A 15,578-nucleotide genomic window follows, 5' to 3' on the forward strand; every position below is an offset into this window, starting at 1 on the left:
AAGCTCTTGAGAATGAGCAATACAACTCTGAGCGCGCCGTGGCGAAGGCGTTCAACATCCCTCGTTCTACCCTACGCCGTCGACTGATGGATAAAACAAATAGCCGTGAAAGCCATCAACATAAGCAGAGATTGGCTCCGCCACAGGAGGACTTCATTGTGTGGAAAAAGAATCAGGATCGTATGGGACGTCCTCCTAGCCATCGACGAACGCGTGAAATGGCGACCGAAATCCTGCGGCTCAACATCCTTTGGGTAAGGGTTGGTGACATTATTCCGGAAACGCAACTCGGAGGTCAGGACTTGCGTTGGAACACCCATACAAGCCTCTTGATTGAGGGAACGAAGCGAGAACGTATTCAGGGCTTCTGCAGTCTTCTCGAGGAGACCAGAAACAAGTACAACATCAAGACCGCGAACATACGGTCTACACACAGCTGACGACAAAAATCCGATGGTCAGTAGAATGACCATACCGCCCGCTCAGCGGGGCAGACGTGCCGGCAAAACACAGCAACCAAGGATCAAGGAGGTCGGCAATACCTTTGGCACTCTCTTGCCGTCGACAATCAGGCCGAATATGACACTCCTACACTACCAGTACTCAGCAGGGTGTTTGGATAATCCAACGGCCGGACAAGATAGTGAGACAGCCTCTACTGAGCTCAGAAGCTGGTGGTCGTCGTGCCCCCCACAGACTTGGTCATCTTTAGCGATGTGTCTGAGAGGTCAGCGCAGCGTAGGATACGGCTATACGATCTATGCAGGGGTACAGCTAATCGATAAGGGCTGTGCGCCCATATCCCCCGATTCTCACGCTTTTGATGCCGAGGCGATAGGAGCTCTGAGAGGCGCTCAACGGGCCATTGAGCTGAGGCTACAGGCCACGCGCTTCTGGCTATGCATTGACAACACTTCCGTGATTTGGTGCGCTCGCGACCAACCTCCGGTCTCATCAAATTGGCCTGCACCGAGTCATGGAGCGATACCGGGCATCTCTCAACTGGGTACCCGGCCATACGGGCATCGAGGGTAAATGAGACGGCGGATAGATGTGCCCAACAGGCCCTGTCCATGGACATATGGGCAACCAATCCTAACGCCCCCGAGGCTAAGTCGACTGCAAGCGGCCTCGGCTCGACATATTGATGGCTCCTTCGTGAGGCTGAGGCAAAATGGCGGAAAGAAGCCTCCCAGGGACTATCAAGTTGGTACCGCCCACGGAATCCATGCACAATATAGGTTCGATGCACCTCCGGAACTACACAAGGACACCGTCGGACAAAACGCTGTGGTCTAAATCATGGATTCCGAAGAGTACTATGAGTTAAAGCAACAGTTGGCCGAGGCAAACCAGAAACTACAGGAAGTGGAAGCAGCCAGACTGGTGGAAAAAAAGCGAGCTGAAAGATACGAAGCGACCATAACGACAACGTCTCTGGATCGTCATCTGGAGCTCGTTGAGAGCGACCTCATTCCCACCCTGACTGTTGAACGCGCCCCCTCAAAGAGAACATCCGAGACACTAAGGCTGAGGGAAAATGGTATCGACGGTAGCTTTGCCGTTGGGGACGACTTTGAGGATAAACGTGATCGGATTTACAACCTACTTGTGCAGCCGAAGACTTCGAAGCTAAAACAAACATAAAAGTACGCTATTGCCGCTGGGCCAACCCGAACCCCGGCAAACCCTCCAACAACTCCACCCTGGTGGTAGCCGTGTCAGCCGAAGAGGCCAAAGTCCTCCCAAACATGATCAGCCTCTACGGGCGCACTGAGCCCGTGATCAAGAAACCCCCGAGGGTCTACATCCGTCAATGCAGCAGATGCTGGGGATTCACCCCGAGGCCCACTGCAACCGGAAGACCCGCTGCAGGAGGTGCGGGCGGAAAGACCATCAAGAAAGCAGCCCGGACTGCCATAAGGTCAATCGCCCAGACTGCGGCTGCCCGGACAGATGCACCAACTGCCTCGGCCTTCACGCCGCAGATGACCCAGCATGCGCGGCACGTCCAGCAGTCAAAAACGGAGTCATTCAGAGACTCTCGAAGGCCAGACGACAGGAGATCCGCAAAGCCCAGGCCAACGCCTTCCGGGCCAAAACTAGCGGTAGCGCCTGCCGAGGCAAGTACATGGCGACAGACAATACCAGGGCCGACATCGCCCGCAGCGAGGTGGAAGACATGGACACCGACGCGACGCCGAACTCCCAACCCCCAACACAATCACAACCCAAGGCAAGTCCCTCGGGTAGCAGGACAAACCCATTTCAGCTGCTAAATGAGGAGACAAACTAAACCGCCTCGAACACTAAAAATCATGCAGGCGAAACGTTGCTAAGGGCGGAGACAATCATGAAGCTGCCCTAAACCTAGCGTACGAAAACCGAATGGACGCAGTCCTCATACAAGAACCGTACGTCGGCAAAGACCTGCCCAGCAGACGCACGAAGAAGCACCCGGCATACAACTGCTTCACCCCCACGGAGACATGGCACAAAACGCCAAGAGTCCTTACCTATGTAAGGAAAGACTCAGGCACACAGGCACACCTGGTGACCGGCCCATGGACACCCAACAGGGATCTGCTGCTCCTGCACCTCAATGTACGCGGCCTCAGCCTCCTCCTACTCAACATATACAACGCACCACCAGGAAGCGACGACCCTGGACAAGGTCTGGACGGCCTGCTCGCTTGGAACCCCCTGCCTTTCCGGCTCTCATCGCCGGAGACTTCACCCTAAATAAAGCACCCGGACTGGCAACCGGACGCTGAAGCGAACGCCGGTGCCGCCGCCTTGAATCATGACAATGCATGATAAAAAGGTTTGAATGACTGACTCGCAAAGACAGCATGCACAATGATGTTCATTTCTCCGGCAGGCGGGAAGCCCCTTTCTCACTTTCGAGACCACTTCGATTCATGTCGCATCAAACCAAGGACTGGATGGATCAGAATGGTTGAGTACCAACCCATTCCAAACTCATCCGCTCTTGCTCCTTAAGTGCCCCTGTCGCATTTGTTGCTTTATTCCGAATCCAAGTTCCTGCGAATAGTGCCTACCAAAAGACTCATTCATCGCCCCATAAACACGGGAACGTCCGTGGCCTTCCCAAGATGTTCAGGATCTCGAGCATCCTTCATCGTCGAGTCTCAAGTGTCAAAGACGCTCAGTCTCGCTTTCCTATTGAGCGTTCCTGACATAAAGCATCCCACAAGACCACACTACGTATCAGATCTCTGCGAGAAACAATGGCTGCTGCAGTCACTCAAACATATATGGTTCGGGGGGCTGGAATATTTCTCAGATACGTGCAGGGAAGGAGAACCAACGAAACCCGATTGACCATGTGGCACAGCTATGCTGTTCAGTACGCTCGGGAGTTGCCCGGATTACGCTACACACCCTTCCTCAGGTTTTTTAATTGGATGTGGCTCCAGCTTGAGGACAAGATTCGTCATTCAAGCCCTCTGCGGCCGACTGGCATTGACCGGGTAGACTTCTCCATTGGCGTCTCACGAGAAAATTTCTCGTTCCCTGTGCCGAACCGAAGCAGAGAACACGCGGCTTGACGGACATCTACATCGCGCGGATCCGTCTTCGCAAGCCCATCGAATCCATCTCGTCCTCTAGCGGACTACAGTAATCGTAGACTGGCAGTAGGCGTGAAAAGTGATCATGCTTATTCGGATTTGCTAGTGTCGTAACTACGTCACTGAAATCCGTATGGCTTTGCGAGGAGTCGATTCCCCGTTGACTCCGTTGCGTGGCTTTGATGAGGGGTCAGTAGAGAGAAGAGAAAGAGACACAAACCTCGTTCGGGATGGAGGTTAACCTAGGTATGTATTTTGTGTGGGCCAATCCAGGGTTTAGCCCTAAGTTTAGCACGTTCCGCCCACGCCGCCCAGTTCACTGCCTGCAGCATCCCCGCCTTACTTCCAGGGTTTGAGTCAAAGTGCAGCCACTCAATGGATGCCCCGATGCAGCCCCAAGACGCTGAACGACGACGGGGCACCGAGCATGGCGCCGTTTTACTTCATTGATTCATTGTAGCTAACGCGGCATAACGACGCATGTCGCAATGGCCTACAAGTACTATGCTTATGTGGATGAGCTGCCGAGTCGAATTGGCCCATCAGCTGGACTAAAGGACTATAATGAGCCTGCAGGCTGTTCCTATCTCGGGTTCTCGTGAACAATTTATCTGCTGGATCCGGCCTCATGTTGGCTATGGTGACGGGTCTTTGTGCAGGTTTTGCCGACATGCTGGAATATCCTCAGCCCAGTCGACGGTATTGTCAAAAATTTGAGTCAAACCACTCGAGGGGGGTAAAGCAAATACTTCCGTGGAGTTGGTAGATTAGAAAGTATCGGCGGAGCACGCATATTGGATGATACGTTGCAGGCATTACAACGAATCACTCAATCAATGCTAAAGGCAGTAACTTGTGCCGTATCTGCAGCTGGCCGCGTGTGGACCGCAGTACTCGTACTTCTCCCACTTCTATGGTGCCTACAGAAGTGGGAGAAGTACGAGTACTCGTGCTGTCCATGATAGTAGTAGTGACGCCTTTGTCAGGATTGTCTAGCTTCGACTACTGGTGGTTTCCCTCGGCTGGAAGACACTCTTCACTTCAGCAACTCATCCAATGAGTCGGACTAGTAGTTAATTATTGCCCAACAACAAATGGGCGTGCCTCGACACACTGGCACGTAAGCAGGTACCAACCACTTGCGCCCGAAGACACGGCTAGTACATTTCTTGTAGGTATTCTGCTACGATGAGCGTGAGCAAAGGGCGATGTACCATTTGCTTTCGGATTCGGCATCTTGCCATCCAGGACCGTCTACCTCGACTTCTAGATTGCCTGCGGAGGCTTCGATGAGTACCACCTCCAATCCAACTAAGTCGCAGCTGAATCTTCCTGCTCAATATCCATGTCTCCCATACTCCGTAGAAACGGATTAGCAGAAGGACAATGAAGGCGAATTGCCAGATGGTTGGTCCTACTAGACTGACGACTCCGCAGCGAAAGCAAACTTTATCCTGCAGGCTGATCCTGAACTCAATTGACGATACATATGCAAAGGTTTACCGAGGTTCAATATTCCAGACCCTTGGCGTTAGCTTTGCTGCGGTGGCGGCTATCCTGACATGCCCGCAGATGGACTGAACATCGTCAAGTGGTCAACTTCTCCAGCATATCGAGATGCGGGGTTCCTAGCGCTATGTACTCTGGTTTGCAACTTTGGATCATTAGGTTGTGATTAATAGTAATGGGCAATGTCTCTCAATGAACCGTCCCATACATCCGCGGCAAAGGGTCCTCTCAGGTCGGCCAGAAGTCCGAACCGAAGCTCCATTAAATCGCGGTCTCAGCGGAACAGCTCAGAACTTGAAGTCAGTTCAGGCAGATTCTCTGTGGTCCAACAAAATCTCCTGTAGTAGGCATCATGCAGGCTGTAGTTTTCAAAGGCCCGAAACAGGTTGCGGTGGAAACACGGCCACGTCCTGAAATCAAAGAGGACACGGATGTGATTGTCAAAGTACGATACTCCGCGCTCTGCGGGAGGTAAGTGATCGCGGCAATGAGCCCAGTTTCCCTGATTTTCTCTTGCTGACTGATGCCATCATGGTAGTGAGCTTCACGTGTACCGAGGTCATCAGCCCTCGGGCACTGGCTTCATCATGGGCCATGAATTCACCGGCGAGGTGGTGGAATTGGGATCGAGAGTTCAAAAATTCAAGAAAGGTGACTATGTCGTCTCACCATTTACCGCTTCCTGCGGCGAGTGCTTTTACTGCAAAAGGGGGTTCTCGTCGCGATGCGCCAAGTCTCTGCTGTACGGCAGCGCGATGCTGGATGGAGGACAGTGCGAGTATGTGAGAGTTCCGATGGCAGACTCGACACTGGTCCATTCGCCCCCGGCAATCGATGAGAAAAAGCTTGTATTGATGGCGGATATCTTCCCGACTGGATACTTCGCGGCGAGGAATGCCTTCCAGCACCTCGACGACAACACCATCCGTGAGAGCACAGTGCTCTTACTCGGATGCGGGCCCGTAGGTCTCTGCGCCCTCACTAGCGCCCTGGAATATGGACCGAAACACCTGCTTGCTATCGACAGCGTTCCCTCCCGGCTAGAAATTGCCAAGAGTATCGGGGCAGAAACGTGGAACTTCAAGGAAGATCTCGAGGGTTTGAAGAACCGCATTAAGGGGCTCACTGAGGGGCGTGGTGCCGATATTGTCATCGAGGTAGTCGGCCACAGCGACGCTCTGCGAATGGCCTTCGATTTCCTTCGGCCATTTGGCAGAATCTCCAGCGTCGGCGTGCATAACGCAGAAATTCCTTGGACCGGCAACGAGGCATACGGCAAGAATCTCCAGATTCAGATGGGTAGATGCCCTGTCAGGAGTATGTTTCTCTTGGCCATTTCAGTCAGGGAGCTGGGGCTGACGCCTATTGACAGGTATTTTCGAGGACGCACTCAAGTTTCTGGAGAAGAAGCAGGACACGCTGAAGTACGTCCCTCCAAAGCCTTCCCGGACAAGTACCTTGTGGACTAACCGGCCATTAGCTTCCTGGTGCAAGATATTCGGCCCTTGTCGCAAGCCGTTCAAGCGTATGTCACAGATGTCCCGTTGCTGTATCCTGTCCTTGCTAACGACATTTAGGTATGACGACTTTGACCATCAGAGGTCTCAGAAGATCATCTTTGTTCCGGGAAAATGATAACTACGAGTCCCTCTATCTAGTAGTGTTACCCAAGTAATGCAGCGCAGTAGCTCAGAGATCTCGATTCAATTCATTTGGAGATACACTCATTGAAGCCGAGCTGTATCTGGCCATGTTCCTGCTCGATGCCACACGTCGGAGCGACATCAATACTGAACACATCAATGGTCAAAGTTCTTCATAACAAAACTGTAACGAGTTCACTTTCATCCATGTGAAGTCGATCGACTGCTGGACAGGAATAGTGTGTACAGCTCCGTATCGCGATACTATTTTTGACACCTCACAGCCACTCGCGGGCGGTCAAGTTTGTCACAGTCAGAGAGATGGAGAGGCCAAACTCGAGTCTGGACTCAGAACCGACACAGCCATGCTGTCAGCGCTTGGGTTAAGAAAATAATATCTCGCTCTGAGTTTGGTAACGTGACTCTTTGTTAGCTTCGTTAATTAAGATTACATAAGCACTCGTGGCTCACTCAGGAACCGATCGGCTTCCAATCCTGCGAGTCAAGATTATTGTCGTCGTTCACACTCGTATTCGGACACTCTGGATGCCGTTCATGTAACCGTAAATCTAACGTGACAGACGTCGCATCTTGTGATCGAAGCATCGCGAGTTTTGTTGATCATCCCGCGCCTCTTCTCCGGGATCACCGACGACGAGAATAATCGAATCTTCCCGCACCCTCATCTGCGTCGTCGTCTCCTCAAGCGAAAGGCTCCTGAATCTCACGGAGCAGCCTTCCGTGGCCATGTGCCCGGTCGATTCAATTGCCAGCTCTCGTTTTTGTTCCTCGTAAATGGAGGATTCGTTCGTCCTGGGCGAGGACCTGCCGCTGCCGCCGGCACGTCTCTTCGAACGCCTGTCCCTACTCCCCGGGTACACCTGGGATCAGTCAGCCGAGCCCATCCACTCGACCTACGATAACTGGCATGTTTTCGGGTCGCGACTATATGTCGAGTCGGAGGAATCGACCCCCACACCTCTGTTCCCGACAAGCGCCGCTCGAGACTCGCCCAAGATCGAAAGACCGGCATTCCGACACCGTTGGCGAAGCAGTTCTAGCGAGTCCAGTAGCGATTTATCCGCACCGCGAGTCGAAGCCGAGCCAATATGGAAGCCCGTCGTCGCCCGCGTCTCGACTCATGTTGTTCGCCTCGAGCGCGAATATCATATGATGCGATCCATCATCCAGTTATCGGATCCAGACTGCCTCCATACCGTGCGACCCATTGATTTGGTCCGTCTGCCGCCCGAGCCCGATGATCCGGGTCCCATACTGGTCTCCATTTTCGAATCACCAGGCCCCAACTACCTAAAGGAGATGGTATCATTTGGCCCTGCCTGGTTCGAATTCGGGGCCAGAGGCGAGACCAGCAGCAGCACGAGCCCCAGCGAGCAAGTTCCTCTTACTATGTTTTTCGACTTTGCTATCGGCGCCTGTGACTGTCTAGAATTGCTACATTACGGGCTGAAGACAATCCACGGTGAGATACGCGGAGATGCCTTCCATTTCAACCGTGAAACAGGGGCCGTAAAATTGATCAATACGGGAAATGGCGCGCGGGCATTCGACAATGCGCTGGGAGAAGGTTGGTCTGCACTCTCCAGGGAAGTCGGCGTCAAGATGAAGCTGCAATTCATCGCCCCCGAGCAGACGGGACGAATGCCCATCGAGCCTGACAGTCGCACCGACATCTACGCTTTGGGCGTCTTGTTTTGGATCATGCTAGTAGGAAAGCCGGCCTTTCCAGGAAATACCCCCGTTGAAGTCGTCCAAAATGTCCTGGGAAAGCAGTTACCCCCAGTGTCAGCCAAGCGCATGGATGTTCCCGATGCCTTGTCGGCGGTGATATTGAAGATGACTCGAAAACAGTTGAATGAGCGATACCACACCATCACTTCGGTCAAGCGCGACCTCGAGCAAATTTCAAAGCTCCTCGGCGATGGTGACTCGAAAGCCTTGGAAACGTTTGAGGTTGCCAAGCATGACGTGTCTTCTTTTTTCACCCTTCCAACCGAAATGTACGGCCGACAAGATGAATATAACCGGATCATCAGCGTGGTGGACAAGGTCTATCGCCGGCAGCATGCCTCACATGCAAAGTCAGCCGCAACTCAAACCAGTGGGAATGGATTGCACATGGGCTCTGTTTCATCCATCTCCGAGGGCCGAATCGAGAGTTTCGAGCTTGGTGACGGTTCCGAGGACTCTGGATCTTTTGTGCTCACCAATTCGCGCGGTAATCTCAATACCGGATTCCCTCATCATCAAAGTCATGCCCCAACCCACGATTCCAATCCTAGCAAGCCGAGGCTTACAGCCGATTCACGACCCCTCAGCGACAATGCCGATAGGGATAGCCACCTGTCCACCAACGCAAGCGCGCAGAGCCCTCTCGGCTCGACAAATTCTGCGAGCCGACACAAGACCGGGGCCAAGCTCCGACGTAGTGGGCGATGCGAGATTATCACCATATCCGGGAGCGCTGGAATTGGCAAATCAGATATGCTCCAGCGCATACAGCCGGTCGTTCGAAGACTTGGGTACTTTGGCTCTGCTCGCATGGACCGAGCGCGAAGGATTCCCTTTGAGCCTCTGGCAAAAATCCTGGCTAGTCTCCTCCGCCAAATATTTTCGGAGCGAGACGTTACGTCGGATTACCACAATTCTATACGATCGCTCTTGAAACCTCACTGGCCAACGCTGCAAGTCGGTCTTGGTTTGCCGGAGCAATTGATCTGTTTCGGCCAGAACCTAAACGAGAAGGAACCGTCACCGCCAATGTCAGTCGCGCAGCATTTGCTCAAAGAGGGATCGAAAGGAGAACACTCTAAGCGACCCAGCATGGCTCACCAACCTGCAGTGGATTTATCCCTTCCCGGTGCCCCGAACCGGCAGACACGTGTCATGGAGACCTATATCGAATTACTACGTCATTTGGCAAGCCACAAGTTCATCTGCATCTGTTTGGATGACTTGCAGTATGCGGACGACGAGACTGCTCTAGCCATCACCAATATCATTAAGTCCAACGTCCCCTGCCTGTTGATTCTGACGGCGCGGAAGAACGAGATCGTGTCGCCTGACTTGCAGGCGTTGTTCGAAACTGAAGCCCCCAACTTTACGGGGATTGAGTTGCAGCCCCTGAAGGAGGACGACGTCGTCGAGTTTGTGGCAGCAACAATGCACCAGCCTCCTAGTTCAGCTTTGCTTCCGCTGGCAGCTGTGATCCTCGAAAGAAGCCGTGGCAACCCGTTTTATGTGAGGATGATGTTAGAAACATGTTATCGGAAGAACTGCATCTGGTACTCCTGGAGGCACTCTCGTTGGGAGTTTGATCTCGACCGTGTGTTTACCGAGTTCATCTCCAATGACTATGGCGACACTCTGGGGATTGAATTCATCACGAAGCGATTCCAAGAAATTCCAGAGGAGGCGCGAGCGATTCTGATCTGGGCTTCTTTCCTTGGAAGCCCCTTCTCTTTCTCCTTGGTGCAGAAACTCCTGAAAACTAAAGTCCCCGCCTCCTGCGAAGATATCTGTGAAGACAACCAAGAGGTGGAAAAGGACAGCCAGTCCACATCGGTGCCGATACCGAACTCAGACGCGGCCGTGGTTGCCAGCCTCCAGTTCTTGGTGCAATCGTATATCATCCTCCCTGGAGAAACGGATGATGAGTTTCGGTTTGCCCATGACCGTTTCGCTCAGGCAATTGCGTCGATGAGGGAGTGTTCTCAGGCCGAAAGGATGCACTTCATCATCGCTCAGACAATGATGAAATATTGCGACGCTGAAGAGGATTTGTATGCCAAAGCACAGCACATTTGTCATGCTCACGACATTATCAGGTGTCGTGTCAAGTCTCGATCGTCTTATCGCAGAGTCTTGATGGATGCAGCGGCAATGGCCGTCGAAACGGGAGCGCGGCGAACCGCGTTATGGTTTTTCCGCACATGTCTTGGTTTCCTTCAACCCAATTGTTGGGAAGATCACGTGCCGGATGTCGATTATGAGGAGACCCTGCGGCTACATGTCACGGCGGCAGAGGCCATGTTGTCTCAAGGAGAAGATGATGAGGCCCTCGGTCTACTTTCAGAGGTTCTCACTCATGCCAGGTCGCCGTGTGACAAATCCAAGGCTTGGATCTTAAAGAGCAGGATTCATTCTCAAAAGGGCGATAACAACCGCGCGATGGAGAATCTGCTCACTTGCTTGGAGGAGCTTGGAGTCCAGCTCCGGTCACCGACCTCATATGCTCAATGTGACGCATCCTTCGCTGAGCTAAGCCAGTATCTACGAAGTATCAACTTCGAGAGTGTGATTCAAGAGCCTGTCAGTCAGGACCGGAGCATCATCTCGATCGGATCTGTACTGGCGGAAGCCATGGCGGTCTCATTCTGGTGGGACGATCTAACCTTCTTGCACATGACCCTTGAAGCGATCAAGCTTCACATCTTCCGCGGTCGCTTTTCGCAGATCGGTTTGGGATGCTCCCACCTAGCCATGGTTGCGTACAGCCGCTATATGGATCTCGAGCTAGCGGCGAGAATGAGTGATCTGGCGCTGCTGCTCTTTGAGACGTACTCCGATTCATGGTCCCGTGGTGCAGGACTGACGATCCATATGACCATTGTGGAGCATCTTCGTGTACCCATCCGTACCGCGATGCCGGCGCTCTCGAAAGCAATCGAGTCATCATTTGCTAGTGCTGACCCACACTTGATGCTGCTTAGCTACGCAGCGATGGCTCTGTCTCGGCTATTCCTGGGGCAGGACTTGTCCGAGCTGGAGATCTTCTGCACCGATACCCCTGAAGAACTTGGCGACTGGGTTCACGATCCCCGTGGCGGCGTTCTCCTCTTGGCCGTCAGGCAAGTCGCCCGAGCCCTGCAGGGAAAGACGGCTTATCGGTCTGCGGACTTAATTATGTGCGATAATCAGCACAATACTGCCGATTTCATGGGCCATGTTGACAAATGTGCCACTCGAGCTGAAAGGCCTCGTGACATCTATTGGGGTCTTGCGATGATCCCCTTGTTCGTTTACGGCCATTATGACAAAGCCATCGAGGTTGGCATGAACATGATGGACTCCATCAAACGTCTCTGGTCCATGCGCGTGTCTTATGTGACTTACTTCTATTTGGCGTTGTCGATTCTCACCAAACATCTTTCCAGCTCCGGCACTATTGACATCGAATCTCAGTTAGACCTCATTAAAAAGTACAAGGCGGAAATCGATTTTGCTCGGGATGCGTGCAACGCCAACTACGGCATGTGGTCTCTGCTGTTGGACGCACTCCTCTACGAAGTGGAGGGGAAGTTCGGAGCTGCAGTGCAAGCATACGAGGTTGGTGATTAACCAGATATTGTGATGGAGTCCGAAACTGACTGTTTCAAGGCTGCTATCGACCACTGCGAAATTCATGGCTGGCCGCTTGAGGAGGCTCTAGCCCTTGAGCTCCAGGGTATGTTGCCCTCCATGAGAATAGCTTGGTGATGATTGTAGTGCATGCAAATCGCTGACAAAACAATAGCTGAATTCCTCGTCCGTCAGGGTGCTAAGCGGTCCGCACGAGCCATGTTCAAGGAGGCGATCGCTGCCTGGAATGCCTTGAGTGCCATCGGAAAGGCCACTCAGCTGGCGGAGAAGCACGAGTGGCTTCTGAACACTGCGACTACGCCACGAACTCGCAATGTGGGCTGCCAAACTGTCGATTCTCTTGTCGGAATTGGCCGGAGAACCTCAGTGGATCCCGTTTCCGTACAGCACCAAATGGAGGAAGAAAGGCGGAAGCAGTGGCTGGAGCACAATGGGAATTCTGCTCTGGACGATGCTTTGGATATATCCAGCGTTGGCCTCGGTAAGCTTTTTTTTTTTTTTTTTTTTTTTTTTTTTCTATTCGAGTTGGATCTTTGTGCAGATCGCTGATACCTCGCAGACATTATCGACTTGTCTAGCATACTTGAGTCGAGTCAAGTGATGTCTTCTGAGCTTCAAATAGACAAGCTGTTGACAAAGATGATCGAGATTATTCTGGAGGCCTGCAATGGTTCGGACAAAGCGGTGATCGTGACAGAGTTTGAAGAGATTGGATTCGCCATCGCTGCAGAAGGTGATTGGGAGCACGGCCAACGAGCCTTCCCGGATGGCCTCCCTATAACTGAAATGGAAGATAAAATTGCCCAGCCGATTTTCCATTACACGTTGCGCACGCGTCAGGAAGTTCTTGTGCACAATGTTTTCGAGGATGACCGATTTTCAATTGTCAATGATGCTTATCAGGCACGATATCCGTTTGGGCGCTCCGCCATCGCGCTTCCGATCATCCAGGCCGATCATCTGCTGGGCGTCATCCACATCGAAGGCAAGCCCAACTCCTTCACGCAACGAAATGTCGTTGTTCTCCGCCTCCTTTGCAATCAAGTGGGCATCTCTCTTGCCAATGCGATGCTCTACCGGAAAGCGCGGAAAATCAATGCCATCAACGCTGCAATGGTCGAGTCACAGAAAAAAGCGCTGGCACAAGCTCGCGAAGCGGAGGCGAAAGCAAAAGTCGCCGAGGCCGAAGCGAATCGAAATGTTAAGCTCAAGGAAGATGCCGCCAAGGCCAAGTCGATCTTCCTGGCCAATGTTTCTCATGACTTGCGCACGCCGATGAATGGTGTCATTGGATTGTCCGAGCTGCTCAAAAACACCAATCTGGACAAGGAGCAGGTCGGATACGTGGAGTCTATCCGGGTGTGTGCCGACACGCTACTGACTCTGATCAACGATATTCTTGATTTCTCCAAGCTCGAAGCAGGCAAGATGAAGATTTCGACCGTACCGTTGAACGTCAAGGAGACAATCAGTGAAGTGGTCAGAGCACTTCGCTATACCCATCGAGATCGCGGTCTGGAGACTATTGAAGAGCTGGACGGTGTCCCACCAGATTTGGTCGTCATGGGCGATCCGGTCCGTCTTCACCAGATCTTCATGAATCTTCTCAGCAACAGTTATAAGTTCACCAATAAGGGTTATGTGAAGGTTTCGGCCAATGTTACTCGCGAGGGACGTGGTCGAGTGCGCCTCGAGTGCTCCGTTGCCGACACGGGTATCGGCATTCCCGAAGAACACAAGTCACGGCTTTTCCGGCCTTTCTCGCAAGCCGATAGCTCTACCGCAAGAGCGTGGGGCGGCAGCGGGCTCGGCCTGAGCATCTGCAAGGCGATCATTGAAGACGTCTTGGGTGGAGTTATCTGGCTCGACTCCACACCAGGAGTAGGTACCACGGTGACTTTCCAGTTGGTCCTCAACAAAGCGCCGAAGGATGCTGTCGTCAAAGCGCCATGGTCGCAGGAAATCAAACAGGAACAGCCGGAACTTCCCGCACGAGTTGTCCGGAATCTTGCGTCTGTCCCTCGTGACAACATCCGGGTTTGTATTGCAGAAGACAACCCCATCAACCAGAAGATCGCGGTGCGGTTCGTCAGGGGTCTCGGTTTGGACTGCGAGGCGTTCAGTGACGGGCACCAAGCCGTCGAGGCGCTTCGGCAGCGTTCCAGCGAAGGTCGCCCGTTCCACGTGGTCCTGATGGATGTCCAGATGCCTGTGTTGGATGGGTATGACGCCACTCGGAAAATCCGCAAGGATCCCGACCCCAATGTCAACGATGTTCTTGTCATAGCCATGACAGCCAGTGCAATTGAGGGAGATCGGGAGAAGTGTCTGCATGCCGGGATGAACAACTACCTCGCCAAGCCCGTCCGCTCGACCGTCCTTAGTGAGATGCTGGATCGATATCTCGCTCCACCTGTTCCGCAGGCGAAACTGCGTCGGCAAACGATATCTCAAAAAGGCGCCGAGGCTCTTTGCCGTGAAAGCCCACGCAGCGAGGAAGGTGAGACGTCGAATAGTCTTGCATCATCATCATCGCCGACAAGCCAGGTTGCCCCCGGGACTCCGGAGGACAACCGCTCACCCCGCTTGAATGGATCCAATGGGATAGGCGGAGTTCCCTGGCACCTCCCTGAGCGGATGCGATTGCCTCCAACAGAGGAATCGGTAGAAGATACTGGGAATATGCCCCATGATACGTCGGCCATGCCAGAGGCAGCTCGCTCCCAGACAGCATGAGCTAAGCAGACTTTCTGGGAGCACCACAGTTTCTAAATCTTAATCCCTTTGCGCTTGATTTACTTGGGCATGTTTATGGCATGCTTGTTGGACATATATCAGCTAATGATGTACATGATACACCTGTTATGTCTCTCATGCTCGTGCCTAGTGCGTGTTTGTTATTTTTTTTGGTCATGGGATGATGAGGATCTGGATTGTTGGGGCTTTGTTCTGAGGGCTTCTGGTACAGGGATCTGGCGTTCGTTTCTTAAAATACAATGCGTTTTTTTTAGCAGTCAACTGTTGTATCAACAAGCAAAATCGCCGCAATCTCCTTGTTCAGTTGGAGGACTACAACAGACTCTCTTGACCCATACAGGCATCGTATGTATTTCTGCACGCTTGAGCGCCCACCACACAATCAACCCACCAGCTTCATGTTAGTCTGGGTACAGGATCCTTTCTATCAACCTCCCAGCAAGTGTTTCTACTCTTACGATTATGAAGTATGTGCTCGTAAGCAGTCGGAATGGACATATGAAAACACACACTTGACCTATCCATGCATGGTACCTGATCATCTCAATCAAGGACTTTTGAAAAGAGATCAAGCAATGCTGTCGGTATTCCAATGAACGTTCCGTTCCTCTGTTTTCTCTCTTGTCTCGCTAGGTGCCCTGAAATGAACGAAGTGAGTGAAAGGGTCCGAAGGCCACGCGAGGACCGACCGAAC

The 15,578-nt window shown here is 52.6% G+C and overlaps 4 protein-coding genes across 4 annotated transcripts; all 4 read left to right on the forward strand.

Moving 5' to 3' along the window:
* Positions 1 to 465: 465 nt before the first annotated feature.
* Positions 466 to 1,035, forward strand: VTN31DRAFT_1223 (uncharacterized protein; the record flags this gene model as incomplete). Its single annotated transcript, XM_069401257.1, has 1 exon — positions 466 to 1,035. The coding sequence occupies one exon, from the start codon at positions 466 to 468 to the stop codon at positions 1,033 to 1,035; it is 570 nt and encodes a 189-aa protein (XP_069264079.1).
* Positions 1,036 to 1,751: 716 nt separating this feature from the next.
* Positions 1,752 to 2,279, forward strand: VTN31DRAFT_1224 (uncharacterized protein; the record flags this gene model as incomplete). The annotated part of the gene is made up of 1 exon (XM_069401258.1): positions 1,752 to 2,279. One exon carries the CDS (start codon positions 1,752 to 1,754, stop codon positions 2,277 to 2,279), a length of 528 nt encoding a protein of 175 aa, XP_069264080.1.
* A 3,175-nt stretch (positions 2,280 to 5,454) lies between these two features.
* VTN31DRAFT_1225 (uncharacterized protein) lies at positions 5,455 to 6,737 on the forward strand (the record flags this gene model as incomplete). The annotated part of the gene is made up of 5 exons (XM_069401259.1): positions 5,455 to 5,573; positions 5,641 to 6,419; positions 6,475 to 6,526; positions 6,583 to 6,627; positions 6,680 to 6,737. 5 exons carry the CDS (start codon positions 5,455 to 5,457, stop codon positions 6,735 to 6,737), a joined length of 1,053 nt encoding a protein of 350 aa, XP_069264081.1.
* Positions 6,738 to 7,540: 803 nt separating this feature from the next.
* VTN31DRAFT_1226 (uncharacterized protein) lies at positions 7,541 to 14,863 on the forward strand (the record flags this gene model as incomplete). Its single annotated transcript, XM_069401260.1, has 4 exons — positions 7,541 to 12,094; positions 12,146 to 12,212; positions 12,282 to 12,608; positions 12,687 to 14,863. 4 exons carry the CDS (start codon positions 7,541 to 7,543, stop codon positions 14,861 to 14,863), a joined length of 7,125 nt encoding a protein of 2,374 aa, XP_069264082.1.
* Positions 14,864 to 15,578: the final 715 nt, after the last annotated feature.

Source organism: Thermomyces dupontii, assembly GCF_041956625.1.
Source record: "Thermomyces dupontii strain NRRL 2155 unplaced genomic scaffold VTN31scaffold_1, whole genome shotgun sequence".
Taxonomy (NCBI): domain Eukaryota; kingdom Fungi; phylum Ascomycota; class Eurotiomycetes; order Eurotiales; family Trichocomaceae; genus Thermomyces; species Thermomyces dupontii.